This window comes from Rhipicephalus microplus, chromosome X (genome assembly GCF_043290135.1).
Source record: "Rhipicephalus microplus isolate Deutch F79 chromosome X, USDA_Rmic, whole genome shotgun sequence".
In the NCBI taxonomy this organism is placed as follows: Eukaryota; Metazoa; Arthropoda; class Arachnida; order Ixodida; family Ixodidae; genus Rhipicephalus; species Rhipicephalus microplus.
Window position 1 is genome coordinate 362,716,158 of NC_134710.1, and position 23,407 is coordinate 362,739,564.

At 44.9% G+C, this 23,407-nt stretch overlaps 1 protein-coding gene and 2 long non-coding RNA genes across 4 annotated transcripts; 1 reads left to right on the top strand and 2 right to left on the bottom strand.

The window, feature by feature from the left end:
- Positions 1-663: 663 nt before the first annotated feature.
- On the bottom strand, positions 664-4,178 carry LOC119162310 (uncharacterized). The gene is made up of 2 exons (XM_037414752.2): positions 3,229-4,178; positions 664-1,370 (listed from the first exon to the last, which is right to left on the bottom strand). Exon 1 carries the CDS (start codon positions 3,939-3,941, stop codon positions 3,312-3,314), a length of 630 nt encoding a protein of 209 aa, XP_037270649.1. The 5' UTR covers positions 3,942-4,178; the 3' UTR covers positions 664-1,370; positions 3,229-3,311.
- Positions 4,179-10,627: 6,449 nt separating this feature from the next.
- LOC119162309 (uncharacterized) lies at positions 10,628-15,938 on the top strand. Of its 2 annotated transcripts, none has more exons than XR_012888015.1 (2): positions 10,628-11,480; positions 15,308-15,938. It is a non-coding gene; the product is annotated as an uncharacterized LOC119162309 (long non-coding RNA). The 2 variants fall into 2 exon arrangements; XR_012888016.1 differs by having other exon boundaries at positions 10,985-11,261.
- A 5,080-nt stretch (positions 15,939-21,018) lies between these two features.
- LOC142777296 (uncharacterized) lies at positions 21,019-22,690 on the bottom strand. The gene is made up of 2 exons (XR_012888017.1): positions 21,962-22,690; positions 21,019-21,641 (listed from the first exon to the last, which is right to left on the bottom strand). It is a non-coding gene; the product is annotated as an uncharacterized LOC142777296 (long non-coding RNA).
- Between the last annotated feature and the right edge of the window lie 717 nt (positions 22,691-23,407).

The following is a 23,407-nucleotide window of genomic DNA, read 5'->3' on the forward strand; positions in this document are numbered from 1 at the left end:
ACATACTTGATACGTTCTTAAAATGCCTTAGGTGTTTGTGCTGTCCGGACTTCCTTCTTCTTTGTGTTTTCACGCCCTGTATTTTCAGAAATATTATGTACCTACTTAGGTCTATTTTGTTTTTGCATGCTTTATTTCAATCTATGAGACTTTTTGTATTGGGAGATTCCGGATCAGTTTCCAACACCCAGGGTACTTTTACGTGTACCTAATTCCGCTTGCTGAAGTAGCTCTAACTTCCGCAACTTTTGCGGCAGTTACCGTAAACAAGAGAAAGGGGATACGAGATAACATAAAGATACAATGCAACCAATCACGCTTCATTCTTAAGTACACATTAACACTACAGTTATTGTGTAGACCTTTGGAAGCAGGTTTAGGTAGTGTATTTTTTCAAATGGGAAGGGCCTTGCCAGACATATGAATGAGATGTGCGCTGATATATCGGCGAGCACCTAGCTGTACCGACGTCGCTCTGAATTCCGAGATAAATTGACAAATATCTTAAGACGTGCTGGATTTCGTCAATTGTGCATGATTGCGAATGAATGCGCAAAAACATATTCGTAACTAATCGTGCAACTTAACCAAATAATATGTAATGAGAGACAATATGCGTAAGCTCATCTGTGGAGCAAGTGAATTCACAGTGTTAGCGACGAATTTAAAGGGGCAGAATAATTTTTGTTTATTTCTCAGTCAATACATAAAAAAAGCGCACGAGTGCTTGGATGGAAAGGTCAGTCCATCTAGTAAAGTTCCCAACCTACATATGATCCGGTCGCTAGTCCATGATACCACGTCATGGATGTCTGTGTTTTAAATTTTTTAACAATGGAGTCAGACGTGTTTTTCACGACAGACTGTACAAACGTTCTTAAAACTGCGCTTCACTGTGAAATGTTCTGGAAGAGATGACTGCTGCTTTTCATCGCAACAATACATGAATTCAGTTAGTCGTTGAACACACCTCAAAGATTAGCGCCTGGCAGGCCTTTTGCTCCAAGTTAAATGACGTGCGATTGATGGTCAAAATATTTCGCGACGCTGTATGCCAGTCATACAGTATATGAAAGCGGGCACCTTCCAGTTCTTGAGCTTTTCTATTCGTATGAACTTGTAGCCTTGTCACCTTAATGAGGATGGCAGGAGTGAGGGAGGACCTTGAACTATGAATGCAGAGGTTCGATGTCTTGTGGCCTATGTAGTCAAGTTTCTTGTCAGGTCTTGATGGTAAACACTGATGCCATGCAACCTCATAGAAAAAAATATATGCCAGACGTTGCGCGCTTCGTGTGAATGTTTTCTAGGCTTATGCTCAGCTTGAACAAACTCTGCTACTAGTACATCAGCTTGTGATGGGGCCTTGCCTGAAAAGAGCAAGAAATAAACAGTTAATGGTAGCAGACAGTCAAAAAAACTTTCATGTAGTGACGACTCTCTTGTAAATGGCGACAGTCACATATAGGAGGATAGAGCGACTAACAAGAAAACTAAGTGAAAACCTTTTGCCAACTGCTACGCGAAGCAGAAGAGGCGTGTGCCAACGCAGGAATTGAGAAGAGTATGTGCATCAAGGTCATTGTTGGCCGAGTTGGTATTTGATTTAGTGACACACTTTAGCCACGAATCTCTTTTCCGATGCGACACGTCGTTGACGTTGTGCGCATCAAAAAAAGAGATCGTTCGATAGCTGGATAGCATGTGGCTGTGAGAAGACCGCGCATATAAGTATGTTGTGCACGTGATGCCGGCTCTGCGCTTAGTATACTTCAGTTGGAAGTGCTGCTTGTGCTTGTAGTTGGGCGTTCCTTTACTCTGTGCTTGTGATATTTCGTGCCTGAAGTATGTCCTTAGGCATGTGCATCTTGCCCATCCATGATTAAAAACATCTCTAGCTTGATCTAAAATCAGCATGTATGAGCACGTTTTTAGGAAGAAAGCTGTCTATATTTTATTTAAAGTCAAGGTTGAACTTGCAAGAGGACGCGAAACGTTAAAAATTATCACGTGATCCACTTGAAGTGAAACAACCCGAACTTCGCTCACTAGGTATTTGAGACGCGCTTGTGTCTTACAAAAAAAAAACTGCGCTCGCGTGACAATCACTTCGTCTTCAAAAAATTTGGACAGTGATGAAAGATAAATAAAGTCAAAAACGATCTCCCACCCATGGCTTTATTTATTATCATTTTTGGCAACCACATAAAAACATAAGATTTTTGCCGGTTAATACGACTAATGCCATGCTGGCGCATTATGTGACTGGACTGTTCAACATTTCGGCCTTAAGACCCGCAGGTCGCGGGTTCAAATCCCGGCTGCGACGGCTGCATTTCCGATGGATTCGGAAATGTTGTGGGCCCGTGTGCTCAGATTCGGGTGCACGTTAAAGAACCCCAGGTGGTATAAATTTCTGTAGCCCTCCACTACGGCGTCTCTCATAATCATATGGTGGTTTTGGGACGTTAAACCCCACATATCAATCATTTCGGCCTTAAACCATATGTTACCAGCTTGGCTTTATTAATGTGTCACATTACCTAGAGGAAATGACCACTGATATCATGTGCATGAGCATCGAGAAGAAAAACCGATTTACCAATGATGTTTACACATCACAGCAAGCTACACAGGACTAAATAGACTTGCCGATGCGCAATAGGTGTAGTCCGCATGAAATTGCAGATACTAGCTCGGGAAGCACTGATAGAAGGAAAATATAGCGAGAACTGCGAAACTCCTGGGTGCATGTTAGTGGCTCCGAACTGGCACTGACCAAAAGTGGCACCGACGAACTAGAGGTACTTTCCGAACATTGCCAATTAGTGTGATTATCACAACTTGCGGTGCCGGCGCACCAAGGTGTGCATTAAGCAACGCTCTTCTGGGTTTTAGCACCAGAAGGACGAAGCGATAAGAAGGCCTGTCACAGTAAAGGTCCCAGCTTCTAGTTTCTTACTACTCAAGTTTCAATAAACAGCCTCTTTTGTGGGTTCACTGGTGTTATTGAGCTTGGCTCCCTTAAATGCAGCCGTGTGCCTGGATATCCAACCACCGACATTGTTACGGAACGAGATAGGGGCTACGCGACAGCTGAGGTTGCGTATGATTAAAGAGATAAGCCTGGATAGAAGATGTTCTTTGTGAACTTGAAAAAGTAAAAAGTATATGCTTACTTGTTTGTGCAGTCGGTTATAATGAGTGCAAAAACTTGATGTGTCTTACCCTGCTTGTTCGTCCGCAAGGTGTAGTCTGCTCATTCCTCTGGTGGGTCGAAATGCCAAAAGAGCTATGCCATATTACTGGATCTACCGTGTGGTCAAAAGCCTTGGACCGCCGATGCTCTGTCGACCCGCAAAGTAAGCAGCGTCAAGATCTGCGTGAGGTCTCAAAAGCAGCTCCACCCTTTCCCCATGCAGGACGACTTGCAAGGCTGTTGTGAGGGCTTGTAGTTCCTCGTTTGTCTTGGCGTACGTAGCCGCGAATTGATGGCCGCGCCAAAGGACCAAAAACATCACTCCACCTTCCCGATGGTCGGGATTGGCATAGTTGTTTATCAAGCAGGCGTAGTACGCTCCACACTCGTGCCTCACGCGGATCGTGGTGTGACGACGAGGAATAGATTGCAGCGCGGCCGCCAAGTCCCGTATAAGCTGGTGAAGGTCGAACAGCAGCATGTTGGCCTCGAAGCGAATGAGAAGCCATGGGCAAAGGTGGTACCTCGAGATGAGCCAGCAGTAGAGCTTGGCGACACGCAGCAGGCACTCAATAACGTCGGGAGTCGCTTCCAGGGCCTGGCGTATTTCCTGGACGGTGATTCCCGGACACACCCTTCTGAGCCGCGGAAGCCAATCTACGTTCTCGTCATCGAGGCAATGAAGTTCGTGCGTCGGAACTCGCTTCAAGTACGCCAATAGCTCTTCCAAGACATTAGACATACTGGTAGAAGGCGGGATGGCCCAATAAATTATTCCTGATAGTCGATTTCACTCGCCTAGATAGACGCTAAAGAAAAAGGGCGAAGCTAGACCACAAATGGTAGTGGCAGGGAATGGAATGGAGGACAATGCGAGGGCAGTAAGTGTGCCAAACACATGTGCGGTGTGCGCTGCATCAACCAAGATACCAGTAATAGCTAGTCTTTAATGAAACCATATAAACTTACCCTGAAATGTTACCATTTTGGTGATATTTGCATCAAAAAATCTACAATACTGCTGCTATGCAGATACGCAAGCGCACAGGGAGCACCATATGTAACACACGACAAACGTAGTTCAGCACAAATCGCAATGTTCTAGATGTCTTATCAAGACAAACCAGATAAAAATTATGAAAGAGGAACGAAAGCAACATATCCCTGAAATGAATGATGTGAGTGTCTGAAGTAATAAGATTGTGAATTCAGTGTTACCGCAAATCACCCGTGACGTTCACCACTCACGAATGTAATGAGTGCCAAGCGTTTTACACTTATGTGCAGCGTTTACCGGTCACGACTCATAAGTGTATCTTGTGCTGAGTTTTGGATTTTGTCTTCCGTTCGTTATTACTGCTTTGTGGTATCGGATCTAGCTTTAAGTTTGCAAAAACGAGTTGTGGAAATGTTCTCCTGGTGGGCTTTGGTTGTTTCCAGTCATACGAAATACATCGCGAAACATATCGCGCTGTCATTCACTGCACAAGCGTGCCGTCGTCCGGGATCATCATGGCCAAAATCTTCATTGTCGTCAGCGTCATCTACTTCGTTCTGACGTAATGTGCATAGCCGGTATCTGCTGTACCATGATGGCAGAAAAGAAATGTGTTTGTCGCCCAAACGATTTTGGCTCATACCCACGAGGGGGATTGGCCACACTGTACCTAATGTTTTTGAACGTGCTCGTTTTTCAACGTCATCAGCGTCATTATCAGTGGCGTCTACGGCGCACGCCGACGCCACACAGCATGTAATTTTGTCCGTGACTCAAAGATCCGTAAGATGCGAATACAATAAATAATAACAATTACAGAGCCGTAGCGGCAATTGAAACCAGGCGATTTGTATGACAAGCAGTGTTTTACCAGATAGTCGCACGTCTGCTAGGAAATGCAGTGCCGAGAACTTGCTAGAAAATGTAGCGAAAAACATACGTGTCTTGTATGCAGGCTTCACGCTACAACATGTAATATTGCAATAATATTGCGTGGTACAAGCGTCACATTGCCATCAGGCCACAAAACGTATGATTATCAAAACGACTTCGTGGTTTAAAGTCCGCCATCGAAGAAAACAGGCACATAGCTAACTGCATTTATGTAGCCCATTTACGCGGCTTTAAGGCCACGTAAAGGGAGCATAGCAAGTTAGAAAACATTTCACACTCATAATTACTTGAGGTTTAAGGCAACATACCTATTACACGGAATGAAGTCATATGTCAAAACTTTACTGGCATGAGCCAATTTCAAATTTATCGACAACATGGTAGTAAACAGAATGTAACCTTCTCGAGTATCATCGTACAAGAAAAAGTAACAGGATGTAGCTATAGCGTTAATCTCTTAAAGGCGAAATTAAGGATCTACCAATATTTTAACCTAGGCCTGCTCATAGGCGAAAGCAATCTTTTCCCTTCTCATTGAATGTGTGCACCCGAACTCGAGTCGCCTTGATCGCTGCATCCTAGGTCGGCCCGCCATTGACCAAGCGATGAAATCGTGTGTTACACCATCTAAGGACGTTACGCTACAAATCTACGACGTAATCACGAGCTGTTTCTTTTTTCATTAGTCATTTCGATGCTAACACTCAGTTTTTATTTACGAGGCACTTCGGGCTTTCGATAATTCTTTCGGATTTCCAATACAGCGTAATGGTAATGAAACCATCTCTGGCTGTTTTAGCTAAACTAAGCCCAATAGAGATTTCGTGGTGATAACTAGGGATAAAATAAGCTAAGTTGTGATCATATTTGTAGTGTTAAGGCCGAGGTTAGGATGATAGTAAAAAGTTGAATGTTTTAAGGGCAGTAAAAATTATTTTAATAGTTACCTTCATTTTGACAAGTGGTTGAATTGGCTCGGCGAATCGAAACAATAGTACACCAAACATTTATTTTCGTTTATTGTATGTTGAGCCAATAGAAGACACCAGCGCAACGTGACGCAATGGTCGGCAACAAAACTGTGTCTTTGAAATTCACCCATGCCCCGCCGCGGTCGTCTAGTGGCTAAGGTACTCAGCTGCTAACTCGCAGGTCATGAGATCAAATCCCGGCTGCGGCGACTGCAGTTTCGAGTGAGGCGAAAATGCTGTAGGCCCGTGTTCTCAGCTTTAGGGGCACGTTAAAGAACCACAGGTGGTCGAAATTTCCAGAGCCCTTCACTACGGCGTCCCTCATAATCATGTGATAGTTTGGGGCGTTAAGCCCCACATATGAATGAATGAAATTTGCCCATTTTAAGTCGCCAATCCCTATGACCACGTCAGAATTATGGGCATATAAGGAAAGCTTGTCAGCTGTACTAAAACAACACATAAAAGTGTTCATAAAACACTTTTTTGCTTGGCAAATTTCAGGCAAATAAAGATCAGCATCGCAATTTGTCGATAAATATGGATTTGATGGCTCGTGAAATTTTTCGCAATGCCTGAAACTTGGGCAGCCTTTTTGCAGTTCTGCTTACTTGAGGTCCATGAAACCTTTGACACAGACCGCCCAAGCTATAGGGTACATGAAACGTGGCGTAGTTCTACTGTATTGCATATTGCCTTGAACAGCACATTTTGAGCTCGCGACATGAAACTCAAGACATTCAGATGGTAATGTGACATGCTTTACCGGTACATGATAGATCTAGATGTATCCTTGGAACAACACGGGAAGCATAGCGTTTGTGCGTAGTGCAAATGGCTTCCTAAAGCAGATGAGATTGTCGAACCAGCTGATCTGTTCTCGTTCTCAGGATGCTCCACCTAGAGAGACAAAGAAAGTACCGCAGGACAGTAAACACAAATGGTTGAATTCCTACCATCATCATTATCATCATCATGAGCGTGACTACGTCCACTTCAGGACAAAGGCCTCTCCCATGTCAACTCGGTTGACTGGCGGAATTCCTACCTAACACTGATTAAATGAGACAGCAAGCCAGAGCATGCGCAGTGTATCTACTATAATGAAAACACGTGTACCAGGGCGAGTGCAAAGGAATGTCAAAGGCGCGGTCATGTTTTTATTTCAGGGGAGTACGCGAATGACGCACACTACAGAAACAAGTACTGCACTTGTGGTGTCAAAAAGCAGTCAAGAGCAAACACTCAAGTGTTTGCTGACGATAGTATGCGTACGTGTAATAAAGCATTCCGCTTGAATATCAGAATATTTTAAGCGCGGAAAGATTAATAAGAAGCGGAGGCTAATCTCAACTACGCTGGTTACGAATAACACTAAAGAACCTCACCTTCCTTGCGGTAACTACTCTTCCGCTTGAGCTCGTGGGCCACCATTCGAGAAAGGCCGCGTAGTTATACTTGGGTTTTTGTCATGCCGAAGTAACTTTGAACCACCGATGTACTGGCAACGGCAACCAGCATGGTATGCAATGGCCAAGTTAGCGTGAACGCTGTCTAACAGTTTCACGCTCTAACCCCTCAGGGCGATGTTCAGGAAAGACAGGAGGATTATCTGTTGCCTATTTATTTGCACAGATGCGGCCGCGAAGCGCTGGCCACTCCAGAACACCACGAACACCAATTCCCACGTTAGTGGAGCCAGATCCATGCAGTCCCGAACAATGCCGCCAAGGTATGTTCCGCGATCGAACAACACACTGAAAAAGAGGGGCTTTTCAATGAAACATTGCATTGTACTTCTCATGTTGAGGAGAAGCGAACGGGCGTCGGCCCGCAGTGCGGAAGCACCGAAGCGCAGTAGAGGCCACGGGCCAATCTTCTGCCTGGACCTGAGCCAGCCGTACATAGAAGGGACACGCGTAGTCAATACGAGCATGCCGGGAGATTCTTTCAGAATGCGCTGCCTTTCCTGGATGACCACTTCCGGCGGCAGGGTTCTCGGCCACAAGAAGAAGCTCCTGTCTTCAACATCAGGCAGGCATTGAAGGGTCATGTGTTGCCAGTCGATCGATGTGAGCCAGCAGCTCGTTCAGGACAACGCTTACCATTCTCTAAGAAATCGGTTGTGGTTGCGACCATGTACGCCCTTCTTAAGGACTTTGTTCAGTCGCAAGCCTATCGCGAAGTCTGAATGCAACTGGCCGATTCTGTGGAAACGAAGATGTGCAGGTGGTTAAAAAGTGTAACGGATACATGTGAGTGGTTGGCAAAGGGGGGCCAAAAGGCAGCATTCGCAAAATGAAAATTATCGCTGGCATCGACTTGCCTAGTGGCACATTTAGAAGCAATGAAAATTAGGATTGCACGCTTTTTTCTCCCTCGTTGGCTGTTTCAAGCTGCAACGGTCATCTTTACGACAATCTATGCATCCTTTTCTTTTACTCTTGGTCTTGCATTTTTTATGATTAAGTGCATTTCTCGGGCGCACGTATCTCCGCATGCGCTTACTAAATTGCTGAAAACATATGGGCTAAACCTGGTGCATGGCACTGGTTCGTTTGAACAGCTTCATCAGGCGGGAGGGATCGCAGTTTAAGGAACAGCTAAAAGAGTTAGTGGAGCTTGAGTGATACCACCCTCTCCTCCATGGTATTCTGTGACGTGGCGCTGTTGTCCTTGGTCAATGTTTGGGCGATAAATTTCAACTCGCGCTCAACTGTGCCTGGCAACGGGCTCTATTTGATAATGCGCTGTAGGTAAATTGAGAGTGTGGCGGTATATCTGGCTGATTCATCCCGATACTTTGACGCAAGAATTATTGCCGGATAGAGCGTAGCTGCACTCCCAGTATCACCTGCTCGCCAGGAGCGAAAGCGGTGGCATTCATGACGATGAACAAAGCCCGTGTTTTCGAAGATTTGGTCATTTCGCTGGCTAATAAAAATGGCAGCCGATTCATGAAGCGAAGGCTGATGATGGAACGTAAATTCTTGGACGACTATGAAATGTTCATAAAATTTTTATTACATGACTACGATGGTGCCGATTGGCCACCGAGGCGTGCTAACGGACGCCTGTATACGCTGGTCGTGTCGGTCCTGCATCGGGTTGGAGTCTGCGAAGAGTCTCTATGCCAAGTGCGTACAATCACTTAAGTACTAGGTACGCGCGCATCGCGTTCCAATCTTTCCAAACACGTCTCATTAGGCACAGGCGTTTACCGAACACACTTTGGAATTTACAAAGCGACGGATGAACGGACGGATGGACGAACCCATTGATGCACAGACGGACAGATAGATACATGGACGGATGGACGTACGCACTGACGCGCGAAAAGACGGACAGACAGTAGCACTGATGGTCCGACGGATTGATCATGGCCTATTTTAACACGCAGCTGTTTTATGCCAGGGTCCACCAAGACTTCAGTGATGTTTTTCTGTCATGGAAGTGAGGTCCAAGAAATAGGCACGATCAGAAAGCAAAGAAAAAATGACCTCGTATCTTCATATTTGACTGGAATTGTCTTCGAAAGACGATAGTCTCATGCCTGGCGAGAGAAAATACAACGTATATTTCATGTCTTGCACGGGAATTGCCGTGAGTGGAATTCTGGAGGTGCCCTGTCAGGGACTCTTCATGTGCGCGCCGCCTCTGTGTGTGGTCGGGTAGGCTCCCTAGGACATATACACACAACGTGCTTTATATTGGCCAACTCATAAACTCGAGGTGGCTGCATACTACTGCTACTACAGATGACCCGCGGTCTAAGGAGCTTCGTCCGTAAAATTAAAGCAACCTTCGCGAAAGTCAGAGAGATTTATCACCGAGGCTGCCCCGTAAACAACCTAAGTGATAGCACTGTTCAGATGCCCCCTTATGCACGTTGCGTCTATGATTCAAGCCGCAGGCTTTGCATGAAAATAAAGTGCTTTAGTTTCATGACGACAAGATGTATTGAAGTAAAACACTTTGGCTATAGCTGCTTGCATGAAGCAAGGCATGTTCGCTTTTAGATGATTGTTTGCACTATTTTTATATAGCACTTGCCGTCTTTCAAAAAACGGGGGACGTTGTTGAACGCGCATAATCTGAATACGGATAAACTCAAACAAGGTCCTGACGTGGTGGTCTAGTGGCGAAGGTACTCGGCTGCTGACCCGCAGGTGGTGAGATTGAATCCCGGTGGCGGCGGCTGCATTTTAGGTGGAGGCGAAAATGGCTAAGCCCGTGTGCTCAGATTTTTGTGCACGTTTAAAGACCCCAGGTGGTCAAAGTTTCCGAAGCCCTCCACTATGACGTTTCTCATAATCGTGTGGTGGTTTGGGGACGATAAAACCCACATATCAATCTTACGCTCGCATAAGGGCTAACGCAAGCTGTCATGCGCGCTTGCTTATTTTTGCCGCTACTTTCTTGCAGGATTCGGAGGGGCGCGCTCGCCGCTATTTTCCCTCCTCACGATAACAATTTAAGTCGCTCCGTAAAATGTTCTCGTTTTATCTTGTAGCATCGCCAGTCTTACTTTAGTTGCTGGCTGAATGCGAACCCTGTCTTAGGTGGGCTCACATCGCGGATAGCACAGCTACCGCCGCAGCTGAAAGTTTTGTTGGCGTTCCATTCGCAAGCTGCCAGCTGTAGTTAAGCACCGCGCTATCGCTGACCGTACGACCAAGCCCCATCCACAATTAGGACGCAGATACTCCTGCGCTGCCTGAGCACTTTACAAGGATGCCGTCACATGTTGTAGAAGAGCTATGCACCCACTTGCAGGAAGTGTCCACGCAGGATCTACAGAGCCTGGACCAAGACAACGTGTATTGGCTGCCGTGACTCGGAGCGCTGCCACCACCAATGGCCCACCCGCAAATAACCGCCGCTCTCGCAGCTTCTCCAAGCATCCCTGTCTTGATGAAGCGCCTAACTTGGTTCCACAGTTGGCTCATGCAGACTGGACGCATGGGCCCATGGACGCTGCTGTGCCTCGGAGCCTCCGCGCAGCACGTCAATGTCGATGTCACTGTTGGATTCTTGGCGAATGCACTGCAATCACCAGTTTCACACGACGTTCAGTGCCTTGCAGCACCGCGACATGATCTTTGTCTGCATGATAAACGACTACGCGAATTCCGGCTTTCAGGAAGGCACAGCGGTGCTCCTGGTGCTCTGGCACGGTCAGCGATTCGCGGCCGTACAGGTGAGGTTACTCGAGTTACTGTCAATTCTTACGGCTAGCCTGTGCTCCGCCCTCAGGGGCGAAAGTGTGGAACTCCTGTTAGGGATCATGCCGACCTGAATGCCGCTTTCCTAGTGGGTCAATTTTTTACAAATTAAAACACAGACGTTTTGGCTGAGGTCCCCTTGCGTTTCCCCTAGAAGCCAGCGGTAGACCACAGTTTGGCTACGCCCAGCCAAGGTAAGAACCATGAAGTTTTTCTAATCAGGAACGCCGGATGATTGTATAGGCCTGTAATTTCGATTGTTCTACATCAGCCAAAACCATGGTTTATCCATCTTGTGTCCAGGCAAATCTCATTTTTCCTTTCTATCGTTTATTGTCACTTGGTGGTTATAGTTGTGTAACACGGCTGTATCCTCAGCCGCGCGGTGGTATTTCGACAGTGCCAAACTGAAGATAATGCTGGTGTTCTTCTACTTAGACATGCTTCAAAATTATTGGAATGCATAGGCCTAAATATTCAACGTGGGCCTTAAACTGGGACATTCCTTGGGATGGCATTGTTTATTTAGCGCGAGAATCCACGTGACCACTGTTGTAGTTTTGGTATGCATGTTATGACTTGTCAAGGATAAGATGCATCGCAACTTCCTCAGTGTAGTTGGTGAGTCATTATAACTGGGAAGCCTTTGCACCTACGTTGTAATGATTCGTGGTTCTGATTATTTTGCCACTATCGCAACTGCCAGAGCCAAGCCTGACAGCAACTTAGAAGCTTACCTTGAGCCCGACTGTCAAGAAAAGAGTTTGACACCCTAGCCGAAGGTGTCAGGTGAATTGAACGCTAACGTGTGAAGAGTGGCATGCTTCCTACATTCACACTCGTGCCCTAACAGTAATACTTTCTGGTAGCAAACGTGGCATACCCTAAATAAGTGAAGCTCGTAACGCATAGTTTAAGGCCTAGATGAAAAGGCCCGGGCATCATGTACTAACTATGTTCGCGTGCAGGGCTAGTATAGTCCCGCGCGATGTGAAGGTTGTCGCGCGTGCGTTGACCTTCCTAACATCCGCAACGGCCAAGCGGCGCATTTCGGAAATTCAAAAAAAGATTGCGCATTCTTGTTTCCTTCTTTGGCTGTTCCATGCTACAACACTCACCGCTACAACACACTGTAACCCTTTCTATCTATTTCTTGCCTTGCATTCGTTGCGATTCAGTGGGACCTTTTATCCTCACGGCCTATTACTAAATTAGCGGCGAACACGTGTTAAAGTAGGTGCTTGGAGCTGCTTCGTATAGGCACCGCCCACTGACCAGGTAGAGCTGCCTTGGTCACTCTGCACCATCTCAAAGTTTTTGACATTCAACGTTAGGGAAACGCAAAAAATGAACTCGTGCTCGCGTCCGCCATGTATCCCTGCCACAATCCGCATACAAAAGCGGGGCGCGAAACGCGCACGTGGCGCTTCATTTTCATTGAGGCTGCCTCAAGGTTGCTTTTTTATCCGCTAGGATGTGTATTCTGACCCTGCAATCAGACTGGAAAACTTGACTGCACAGTGCCTACCAAAAGCTTCCTCAAACGGGTTTTCTTGAAAAGAGCTCTCTCAAATTGTGCTCTAATGTATATGTTCATAGCAACACGTTGACTGGTGCATTCCAACATTATCCAGTGTAATTCTCTGGGCAAGTTTGCAAGAAGTGCAGGTGTTGATGTGTTTTCGACGATAATACTATCCTCCCTTTATCAGACAATGAACCTGTGTAACAGCAAACAGAGAAGTCACACTGTATTAGACATCGAGATCACACTTCGCTTTGCGGTGAGGGGTTGTGTATACTGCTTGCTATTAGAGAGCTTTAGCATATCGGAAAACGATTAGGTAAGCGTTAGTGTGCGTGCGTCTCAGCGCTGACGCTCAAACGGAACGCGTGGCATACCCACTGGCATACTTTTAGTACAGTGAGAGGCTTTCCCGTGAACGCAAACGCAACCGCCTGCGGCGGCATCTACTTGAAAAAAAAACACCATATGCACCATAGAAACCTGAGGTGCGCTACTAAATCGAGTTGACTCGAAGTCAAGGTTGCCACGTCTGCGTGCCACATTTGTTCTGTTGCGTCTGGCGGCCTGAAACGCACCGTTTTATTTCGACGTATACTGTAATTGAGTATTCCTGAAGATCCCTTATTACTTGGCTGAGCCTTACTTGTGGCTGCATTTGCCTCCATTTCATAACATGTGAATGACAACAGCATAACCATCTCTCTGCGGCTACCAAAAACATGAGCGAACCTTGTGGGCAAGTTTTACTAAACCGTCTGCACCCCAAATCGACTGCGTATCTCAAAAACGTAACTTTTTCTATCGGTAGTATAGAGCTGGTGTAGTCTCATTACTACTACATAAGTAAACACTACCAGTATTTGAGAATGAAGCAGTTTAAAAATGCAGGCTGACGGCTAAAACTTCAAGAGGACGGCTCTCGCTTCAACAAACCGCGCCATCTTGTCGAACTTACGGCATCTGTTTCGTGTATTAACGTTGAACGCTATAGTTCAGTAATAGCATTCGCACGAAGAAGTTCTGGTTGTGCTAACAATTGTGCACTTGCTCAGTTTTGAGCGCGCAGCACTAATGCTAAATCCTTGCGTTGACTGTTTCCCGCTGTATACTAAAGCTCCCTATTGTCTAGCGGACGCGAGTAGATATGACAGACAGGCAGATGGATTAACATTCGTATGAAACACACACACACACACACACACACACACACACACACACGCACACGCAGACACGCAGACAGAGAGAGAGAGATAGAATATAAGGCAATAACCTGGGTCAGTTCAACTTACACTGCCGTAAATGTGGCGCTAAGTCTGCGCCCTAACTTACACAGGTTTGGCAGCCTTAGTTCAAAGAAAGTAGTACTAAATATCGCCAAGATAAGCAGCACGGAAAGAAGACAATCGAGGTACGAAAGATTGCTCACGTTGGAGACAAATATTTTGCAGCATTCCATCACTTCAATTGACCAAAGATGAGCATATGTTTGAGAGCTTTTGTGACTAAGACGATGCCAATGTCACCCACTACATTTATTTGTAACTTGCTCTATTTAGCCTTTTATTTCTTTTTTCTACCCATTGGCACAATGTATCCATGTATGCATAGTATCGCAAAAGGAATATACAGATGATAGACAGCGTACTTTACGCATTATCTCTGTCCTCGTCTTTTTCAGTTTTGCGTGCTGTTAGGTGTGTTATCTGCCTTCAGATTATTAGTCTATTTCCGTGAATAAAAATTTCAAAGGTCAAAACTATACGCAGGATGTCATCGTCTTTGGGTTGAGTGTCACCTCAGTTCTCTGATTTTGGAACGGTGAAGAAAAAAATCCTACGATAGATACATTTTTGCGAAGTCACGTGCATGACGGGAAGGCAAAGAAAACGAAAACAACTCGCAGCTCGTGCCATATAGGTCATGTGACACTTTGTGCTATTGTCTTCTACACGTAAATCGACTGACACCTTCCGATAGGGTATATAGGGATTTCACCTTAACAATGTACTATTTGGATCAGATTTTCAATAGTTGAGTTTTTTATTTAGAGCTGCAGAGTGGTCAGTTTTTGCACATATATGTGTATACCTCTTTTAATTACAACTGAAGATTTTTGCAGGATGGTACCCGCGTTAATACTAATATCTGGATAATAATCTACCGAAACCATGTTGTCATGAGAGACGAGGACTACAGAAAATATTGAACCCCTGGGGGACATTAACGTGCACTAATGCAAGCACACCAACATCGCACATTTCCGCCTCCATTGAAAATGCAGCCGCCGCTGCCGGGATTTGATCCCACGATCTTCCGGTTAGCAGTAGAGCTCCGTAACAGCTAGACCACTGTGGCGGCGTTTGTACTTGCGTTGGCTAAATTGTCTTTCCATCCTCATTAAAAGACTGGCTCTATTTTGCATTAAGAGTAGAATCCCTATGTATATTCGTTATTTGCCGATAACCGTGAACTATTTTTGGTCCCTCTCTATAGATGACGCCCCGTGGCAAACTGACGCAAGAATTGCAACGTTCTGTCAAACCTTGCATGCGTTCGGAAGACATAGACGCGGTGCATGAAATACCTCACCTGTGATTTCGGCGAGCATGTGGGCCACCATTAAGCAGACGAGCAAGACCTGACATTGTATGAAAGGAGCCACTAGACGTCATGGTGGGAGGTAGATATGGGGAGAAAAAATGAACACTCAAGCATCACCTTTCATATAGTTGGCGGTTGACGTGCAGATTTTTCAACTGCTTCGATGATGAATTCCCATTTTCGGGCCTATAGCAACGTTTGCTTATCAAAAACCACGGTGGCCCTCTGCAGTATAAATTTAAATTACGTACCATTAGAACAAGTACTGATGTTGTCCCATCTCTTCGTTTATTTTTAAATAGGCTCGTTTTAAGAAGTTCTCCGTGCGCATTGTGATATACCTGTCTTTGTTAGATGCTTCAAAATTTATATGCCAGATATTTATGACGTGGTCGCATGGACTTGTTACTTAAACCTAGGAATGTAGAAAGCGATTGTATTTCCGGCCGTTTACGTCGAAAGTGCCGCTTCCTTCTTTTATACAATGACTGATGAATAAAGAAAACCTATTTTGTCATCCCGACTTTGTCACTGGCGTTTCAAGTTCATTCCTTACACTATACTCCGCTTTCGCAAAACAGCTGCCGTTGGAAACTATAGAATCATTTTGATCGGAACTACATTATTTTGTTATCTGTGCTCACAACATTTGTGTGCACCTAATGAACTTGGCAATGTGCGTCAACACTCGAGAAGTGTTCAGATATATATAGGTGAGATTATTATTCACCATAAAGTTTCAAATAAATTACAATTAAAATGTTCGTGCTCGAGGAGATTTTCATAGTGTTCTAATCTCCATAGGGAACCATTTTTCACGCCAGGCACGTCATGATGTATCAGATTGTCGCCTGATGACATGCTGGATCAGATCTAAACCAGAGATAAACATCTACTTGCTGTACAGCAGACCCCCCCCCCCCCCCGCCCCCGCCCCTCAAGATTTTCATATTTTACAGATTCGTGTTTTTCGGAAATAGTTTTTGTGCCTCAAAACCAGCTTCTCCGAGAGTAAGTACTGAGTGAAAATGCAACCTAGCACAAGCACTTCGCATGCATTCGGGGATCACAATCTATGTTTCTAAAAGAAAAAAAAAACTTCATGTACGAAAGCCACAATGATTGCCGAGAATCAGCTCTGCGCAATAAGTTTTCAGGTAATGCCTACAAAACAGTCCGAAGACAGTGCGCCTTTACATTCCCACTCCGTCTGCCAAGCGTATCACTTCGAACACTTTGAACTCTTACAGCTTCATTACACCTCGAGTATGTCGTGCTAGTCGATAAGCTTAAATGCTGAAGATAAAGAAGGTCTTCAGCAAGAGTGAACTTTGTGGCTTCCCATACAGTTCTCTTGTAAATGTGAATGCAAGTCGGTCACATACTAATGTATTGAGCGGTCAACCGGCAAGTTATTCATGGGTAAACCTCTTTGCCCTTTCAGCGTCCTTCGCGGTGCGTCACGTGCAGGTTAACGAAGGTTACACTCCAATAGACATGACTATTATTTGTGACATTATTAGACTGAATCAGCGCGTTCCATCTGCTTGGCGCAAGTGTGGTGTTGATAGGAATTACGCGCACGTTTTGTTGTCTTTGTATAGGTTCAAAGCCTAAAGGATTGTGACATTCGATAATGTTCTTGCAAATAATAATATTATTATTGCACGAGGCTAAATTATGGAATAGTTCAAATTATATCGTCACCAAAATACAATTATTTTCTGGAAAACGTTGACCACACTCACCGATATGGGCTGCGTATAGAGCGGCATGACAGCCCATAAAAGAAGCAAGGCAAGCATCATGTGCTTGAAGCTCCAAAGTGAAAAATGTGAAAATTATTGCCAAGCCTTCAGGTACTAAGTAAAATAGTTCAACGGTATTCGTAATAAAGTGAGTTCGGGGTTTTTCAACTTAAAACTCAGTTATCTCCGAACCAGATAACTTAGATACCATAATTTTCTATGCATTTCAAAATAACCAGTTGGTTATTTTTTTTCTTGTATTCTGTTCGAATGCCTACAGCTATAGTGAAGCAGAGTTGAAATTTTGCACTTTATTGTTTTTGTGGTTGAAATATTTATCGATTCAGTTCAGTTCATTTTATTTTCCTTAAGGGTCTACCGAAGGAGACTTCACATAAGGGGTGGGTTAACAAAACGTTCCCACGACTTATACGTTAAAAGTTTTATACTGATTACTTAGACGTTGTTGGAACCTCGACGAGTAGGTAATAACGGCAATACAGCAGGAAGGCCGTTCCAGTCTTTGGCAGTGCGGGTGATAAATGAGGCAGAGAAGTGAGCAGTTCGGGTGCGTGGGCGTGCAACTTATTGCGGATGACAGGTGCGATGAGAAATGCGTGAAGAGGGAACGATGTAAAGATGCAAATTAAGTAAAAATTTCTGCCCTCGTTCAAAATTTATGAAATATCTAAGATCAGTTAGTTTAATTGAACTGCTTCAGTTATGAGAGTGGACTGTACGGAAGAAAAGCACGTATAAAATATGTGAATATCTCTTTTAGCCACCGAAAAAACAGTGCCCCAAAATGACCGAAAATGCATGGGACACATAAAGCCTACGCGTTTCCCTTAAGAAAGGGCTCCCGGACAACCTTTTAAATCACAAAGGACGAGCACGTTTTTCTCCCAGCGTTTCCTGTTGTTGCGGCGCAATTCGTGACGTCACCTGTTAGCACACGTAGCGTGAGGATAGCTTAGGCTGATTACTGTTTAATATGCGAGTCATGTCTGCTATTAATTTTTGCCCACCTTATTTTTTCCTGAAGTTGCATGCTCATTCTGCCTTGTATTATATGACACGCTCTCGCGATAAACTCATTTAATTTCTTTCATTTTGTGCATTGGCCGCTGCGCAAGTCGAGATGGTAGCGTGTAGTCGAACGGTGCGAAATCCTGAATGCCTGCACACTTCGTGTTGATATAACATGTTTTTTCAGAATAATTGATTGATATGTGGGGTTTAACGCCCCAAAACCACCATATGATTATGAGAGACGCCGTAGTGGAGGACTCCGGAAATGTTGACCACCTGGGGTTCTTTAACGTGCACCCAAATCTGAGCACACGGGCCTACAACATTTCCGCCTCCATCGGAAATGCAGCCGCCGCAGCCGGGATTCGAACCCACGACCTGCGGGTCAGCAGCCGATTTTATGATTAATTAAAAAGAATGCGAGGAAGGGATAGCACCTGTAGTAAGTGCAGTTAGAGAGAGAGAGACACACAACTGTTTCACCTAAGAACTCCGTGTGGTTTAGGGGTTCTATAGGAGTGTAGTTGAAGGTGACGATTGCGACCCGCACGAAGCCGAGTCTAGTCTAGTTGATATACTTCAATCCAGTATTTGGATGTGCGGTGCTCGTGGGCGTATTCAGACTTCAGTTTGTTTTGCGCCGCCGTTAGGATTGTGAGTGGGCCTTTAGTGTGCCATCAGCCGTCTCTTGATCGTTTTAAAGAACGTCACAGTTTCGCCGCAAGGGTGAAACAACGAATGCGATAGCAGCAGCTTGAACTGTAACGCTGAGAACCGCAAACAGATCGAAACGCGTGATCACATCACACGTTTGATCACATCACATCACATGGCAAGCAGATCGAAACGTGAGAACACATGTGACCAGAGCATTACGCAACGTTTCGATGCTAATTAGGATTGATTTGACCCACCCGAAAAATTCTTTGCCCTACTAAAACATGTAGTCTACTTGTACCATGACCAGCCCAGATAATTCGAAAAAAAAATTACTGCGTTGAAGAAATTGAGTTGAACCAAGTAAAAAACCAACATGGCACTCCTAGAAATTCATAGCACCTTTGACAATTCGCTCTAGTGATACCGAAGTGCCGTAGGGGGCCATTTAGTGGCAGGTTATCGCGTTGAACTCATAGATGCGTAGCTTAAAGAGGCACTGAATTTTCAAAATAAGACTATTTGTTAGCGAAAAGAATCTCTAAAAAATTTCCCTTCTCATTCGATCAAGTTCGTTTGGGTTCCAGGGCACAAGGGCCTATATATGAATGAACACGCAGATGCGCTTGCAAAGTAATCTTTAAATGGGCCTGCTATTGAGCTTCTAACAGCGTCCAGTTTGATTATATGTGCTATAATGCTAATGGAACTGCTGTTAGATTAATTTTTTGCGCCATCAATAATGGTCACCTGAGAACTCAAGCCCTTGATGTATCATTGGAATAGTAAATTATGTAAAACTCGAGAAATCGAAGTCTTCATTACTAGAATGCTTTGTCAGACTCCGTAGCTAAATATACATTGACATGGAGCTGGCCTGGAGGCCTCCATTCATTGTTCTTTTTGTGGAGTAAATTAGTCAACTGTGCATTATTTTATTTCCTGAAATAGATACTGTGCCTTACGCATAAGTGTACTTTAGGTGCCATTTTCCACTTCCATGGAATACCTTTCAGTACGCGAAGTGTACGTTCTTTGGGCTTTGTCTCTTAGCCAGAGTGACGAGACGAATGCTCACGCATCTCAGGAGTTCCATAGATAGGCATGTGGGGTTTAATCATTAACGTATGTGGTGTTTGTTTAACGTCCCGAAAGCACAATATGATTATGAGACACGCCGTAGTGGAAAGCTAGAAAAATTTCATCCACCTAAGCTTATTTGACGTGCACGAAAATTGCACACGTCAGGAGTTCATCAAATGTTCAAGGAGCTTCAGCATTTGAAATCAATCTTGGCTACTACTTTTCACTTTTGTAATTCCCTTTTAAAATTATGTTTAGATGCTTCACTATTTGTGTTTCATTACAGTATATTTTTCAGTAATAAATTCATCCCGTTCTTTCTTCCTTTTTTTTCTGTAAAATGGCCCAATACTAAAGCTCTAATATTAATTCTGCGAAAGCTATCCGGTGCTTGGACAATCCCACAACATGGCTGTGCACCTCAGTTTCAAGAAGCTTGACTAGATGTATTCACCTTCAACTTATTCGCCTAGTGCGTAGCGGCCTTGATTGGCCCGCCATTGACCAAGCAATGAAGTAGCCTGATTACGTGATCTAGTGACGTAACGTTACATATTTTTACGTGACTACGGATAGCGCACAACGTATGTTTACAGGAGCAGCAGCAATTGACGTCGACCTGAACAAATCGCCACGAACACGAGCCCATCGCATATATAGTCTTCTGCTTTGTCACAATGGCCCATGCACGCATTGGAATGGCTCAATCTCGTTCCATGCCCATGGAAATATATAGACAATCTACGACGTGATCACGAGCTGTTTCTTTTTTCATCAGTGATGTTTACGCCGACTATCAGTTTTTGGCTTTTGCGGAGCACCTAGGCCTTAAGATTCACAATACTGCGTATTGTAGAGGAGCAATCTCGTGCACAGCTTTAGGAAAACCAGGCCTAACATAGATTCCGCTGATGATAGCTAGGCTTGAAAAAGCTACGTTCAAGTCACATTTCATGTGGCAAGTTAAATGGTAATAAAATACTAAAAATAAATTTGGGTTTCAAGCGCAGTAAGCTGAAGTCCTACTGAAAACCTTCACTTTGACAAGGGGGTTTATTGTCTCGGTGATTCAAAACACAAGAGTACATCAACCTTTTGTTTTCGTTTATTGCATGTTGACTGGATAGAAGCCACCAGCGCATCGTGGTCGGCCGTGTCTGTGACGTCCGTACCTTTTAGTCGTCAATGCGTACGACCACATCTGAAATGGGCCTATTTAATAGAAGTTTGTCAACCCTATCACAAGAGCATGCAGATATTTTCTTGAAATACTCTTTGCTTGGCAAAGTTCAGAAATAAAATCAGCGATACAATTCGTAGATACATATACCTTGATGACTCGTGCAATATTGCTAGATGCCTGAAGCTTTGGTGGCCTTTTTGAAGTTCTGCTGACGTGCATTTCATGAGACGTTTGACACAAACCACACCATCTGTACGGCGTATGAAAAGCGGTGTAGTTCTATTGCATTGCATATTGTTTTGAATAGGCAAACTTCGAGCTTGGGACGTGCAGATCAAGAAGTCCTTATGATGTTGTGACACGCTGTCTCAGCGCTTGAAATATCTAGATGAATGAACAAATGGCTTGCAGTCTGGCACGAAGAACACGGAAGGCATAGCGTTCGTGCGTGGTGCCGATGGCTTCCTCCAGCGGACTAGATTGTGGAACCAGCGCACTTATTCTTGCTTTCAGGGGGCTCCGCCTAGAGAGACAAAAAAAAGCACAGCTGGAAAGTAAATGCTAGCAGGGGAATTCACAAGCAAACATTGATTGAAATTCGACGAGAGTGGGAATAGCCCAGCAATTGCTATTATAACACGGAAATTAGGACGAGTGAACGGGAACAAGAGGTTTGAATACAAGAAGTATGAAATGTATGCAGGCAAGAAATGATTAAGTGCAAACAAAAAGACTCCGCTTGAGTATCGAAATAATTTTACCGCCCGAAGAATAACCATAAGCGGAGGCTGGTCTTAAGCAGGCTGATCACGACTGACTGTAAATAATTTCAACGTGCCTTACCTTCCATGCTTCTGCGAAAACTACTCTTCTGCTTGCACAAGCGGGTGACCGTTTGGAAGAAGCCGCATGGCGATGCTTAGGTCTCTGTCGTGTCGAAGTAACGCCGGACCATCCATGTTTGGGCAACGGCAACCAGCACGATACGCGTTTTCCAAGTCTGCGTGGAGGCCATCTAACAGTTCCACACTTTCCCCACTCAGGGCGACGTGCAGGGAAGTCAGGAGGGTTTGCTGTTGCTCTTTCGTTTTTACGGATGCGGCTGCGAAGCGCTGGCCGCTCCACAATACCACGAACACCGTTTCCCACGTTCGTGTGGTTGGATCTATGAAGTTTCTAATAATGCAGCCATGATGTATTCCGGGATACGACAACATACCGAAGAAGACGGGCTGAACAGTCAAGGATTGCATTGCTCTCGAAATGTCGATGAGAAGTGAATGGTAGTCGAAGTGCGGCGCGGAATCGCCTAAGCGAAAAAGGGACCATGGGCCAATCTTCTGCACTGACATGAACCAGCAGTACAGAGAGGTTACGCGTTCAACCAACAGAGCGACGCAGGAACATTCTTCCAGAATGTGGTGGATTTCCGGGATTGCCACTTCCGGCTGCAGGCTTCTGAACCGTGAGAACCAGCCCCAGTCGGGAACCTGAGGCAGGTATTGAAGGTCCCGTGCTGTCACTTGATCGATGTGAGCGCGCAATTCGCTCAGGACAGCGGCCGCCATTCTCGAAGAGAATCGGGTGTGTGGGTGCCGATGTGCACCCCTATTGTTGCCTTTGCTCTGTTCGGCGCATAATGGTAGCGTGGTGCTTCAAATCATCACGCAACTGCTAGTGAAATGAAGGGGTGCACGTGACCTAAAGTTGTAACGAAGCATGCGAGCTGTGGGTGAACGGGGCCAAATATGCATGCGCACGTGATATGAAATTTATCGTGCAAGCGTTGAGCTCTCTAGCGTGACGTTTTAGAGCAGTGCGAATTAAGATAGTGCGTTCTTCTCCCTCATTGGCTGTTTCATAATACAACACTCGCCTCTACGACAAACTGTGCACCTCTTCTTTTTACCTGTCGTGTTTCATTCGTTGCGAATAATTGCATTATTCACGTGGCACTTATCTCCGGTGGCGTTTACAAAGTTGCTGGAAAATATATGAGTTAAGCGTGGTACTTGGCACTGATTTTTTCAAACAGATTCCTTAGACTAAAGTGATCACAGCTTAAGCAACAGCAAAAAGATTGAGTTAAGCTTGCGTGATACAACTCTAATCTGGAAAGTATTCTGGAATGTGGCGTTGTTGCTGTTTTTGGCTGACGCTCACGCGGAAGCCTTTAATTCGTGCTCGACTGCACATGGTAGAGCGCTTTTTTCGAAAACGCGACGCAGATAACCAGTATGTGTCAGCACATCCGGCTGACTCGTACCGATACTTTGGAGCTAAAGCACC

Excerpts from the sequence above, each read along its gene's own strand:
- LOC119162310 (XM_037414752.2), bottom strand. The coding sequence starts at position 3,941 with ATGTCTAATGTCTTGGAAGAGCTATTGGCGTACTTGAAGCGAGTTCCG.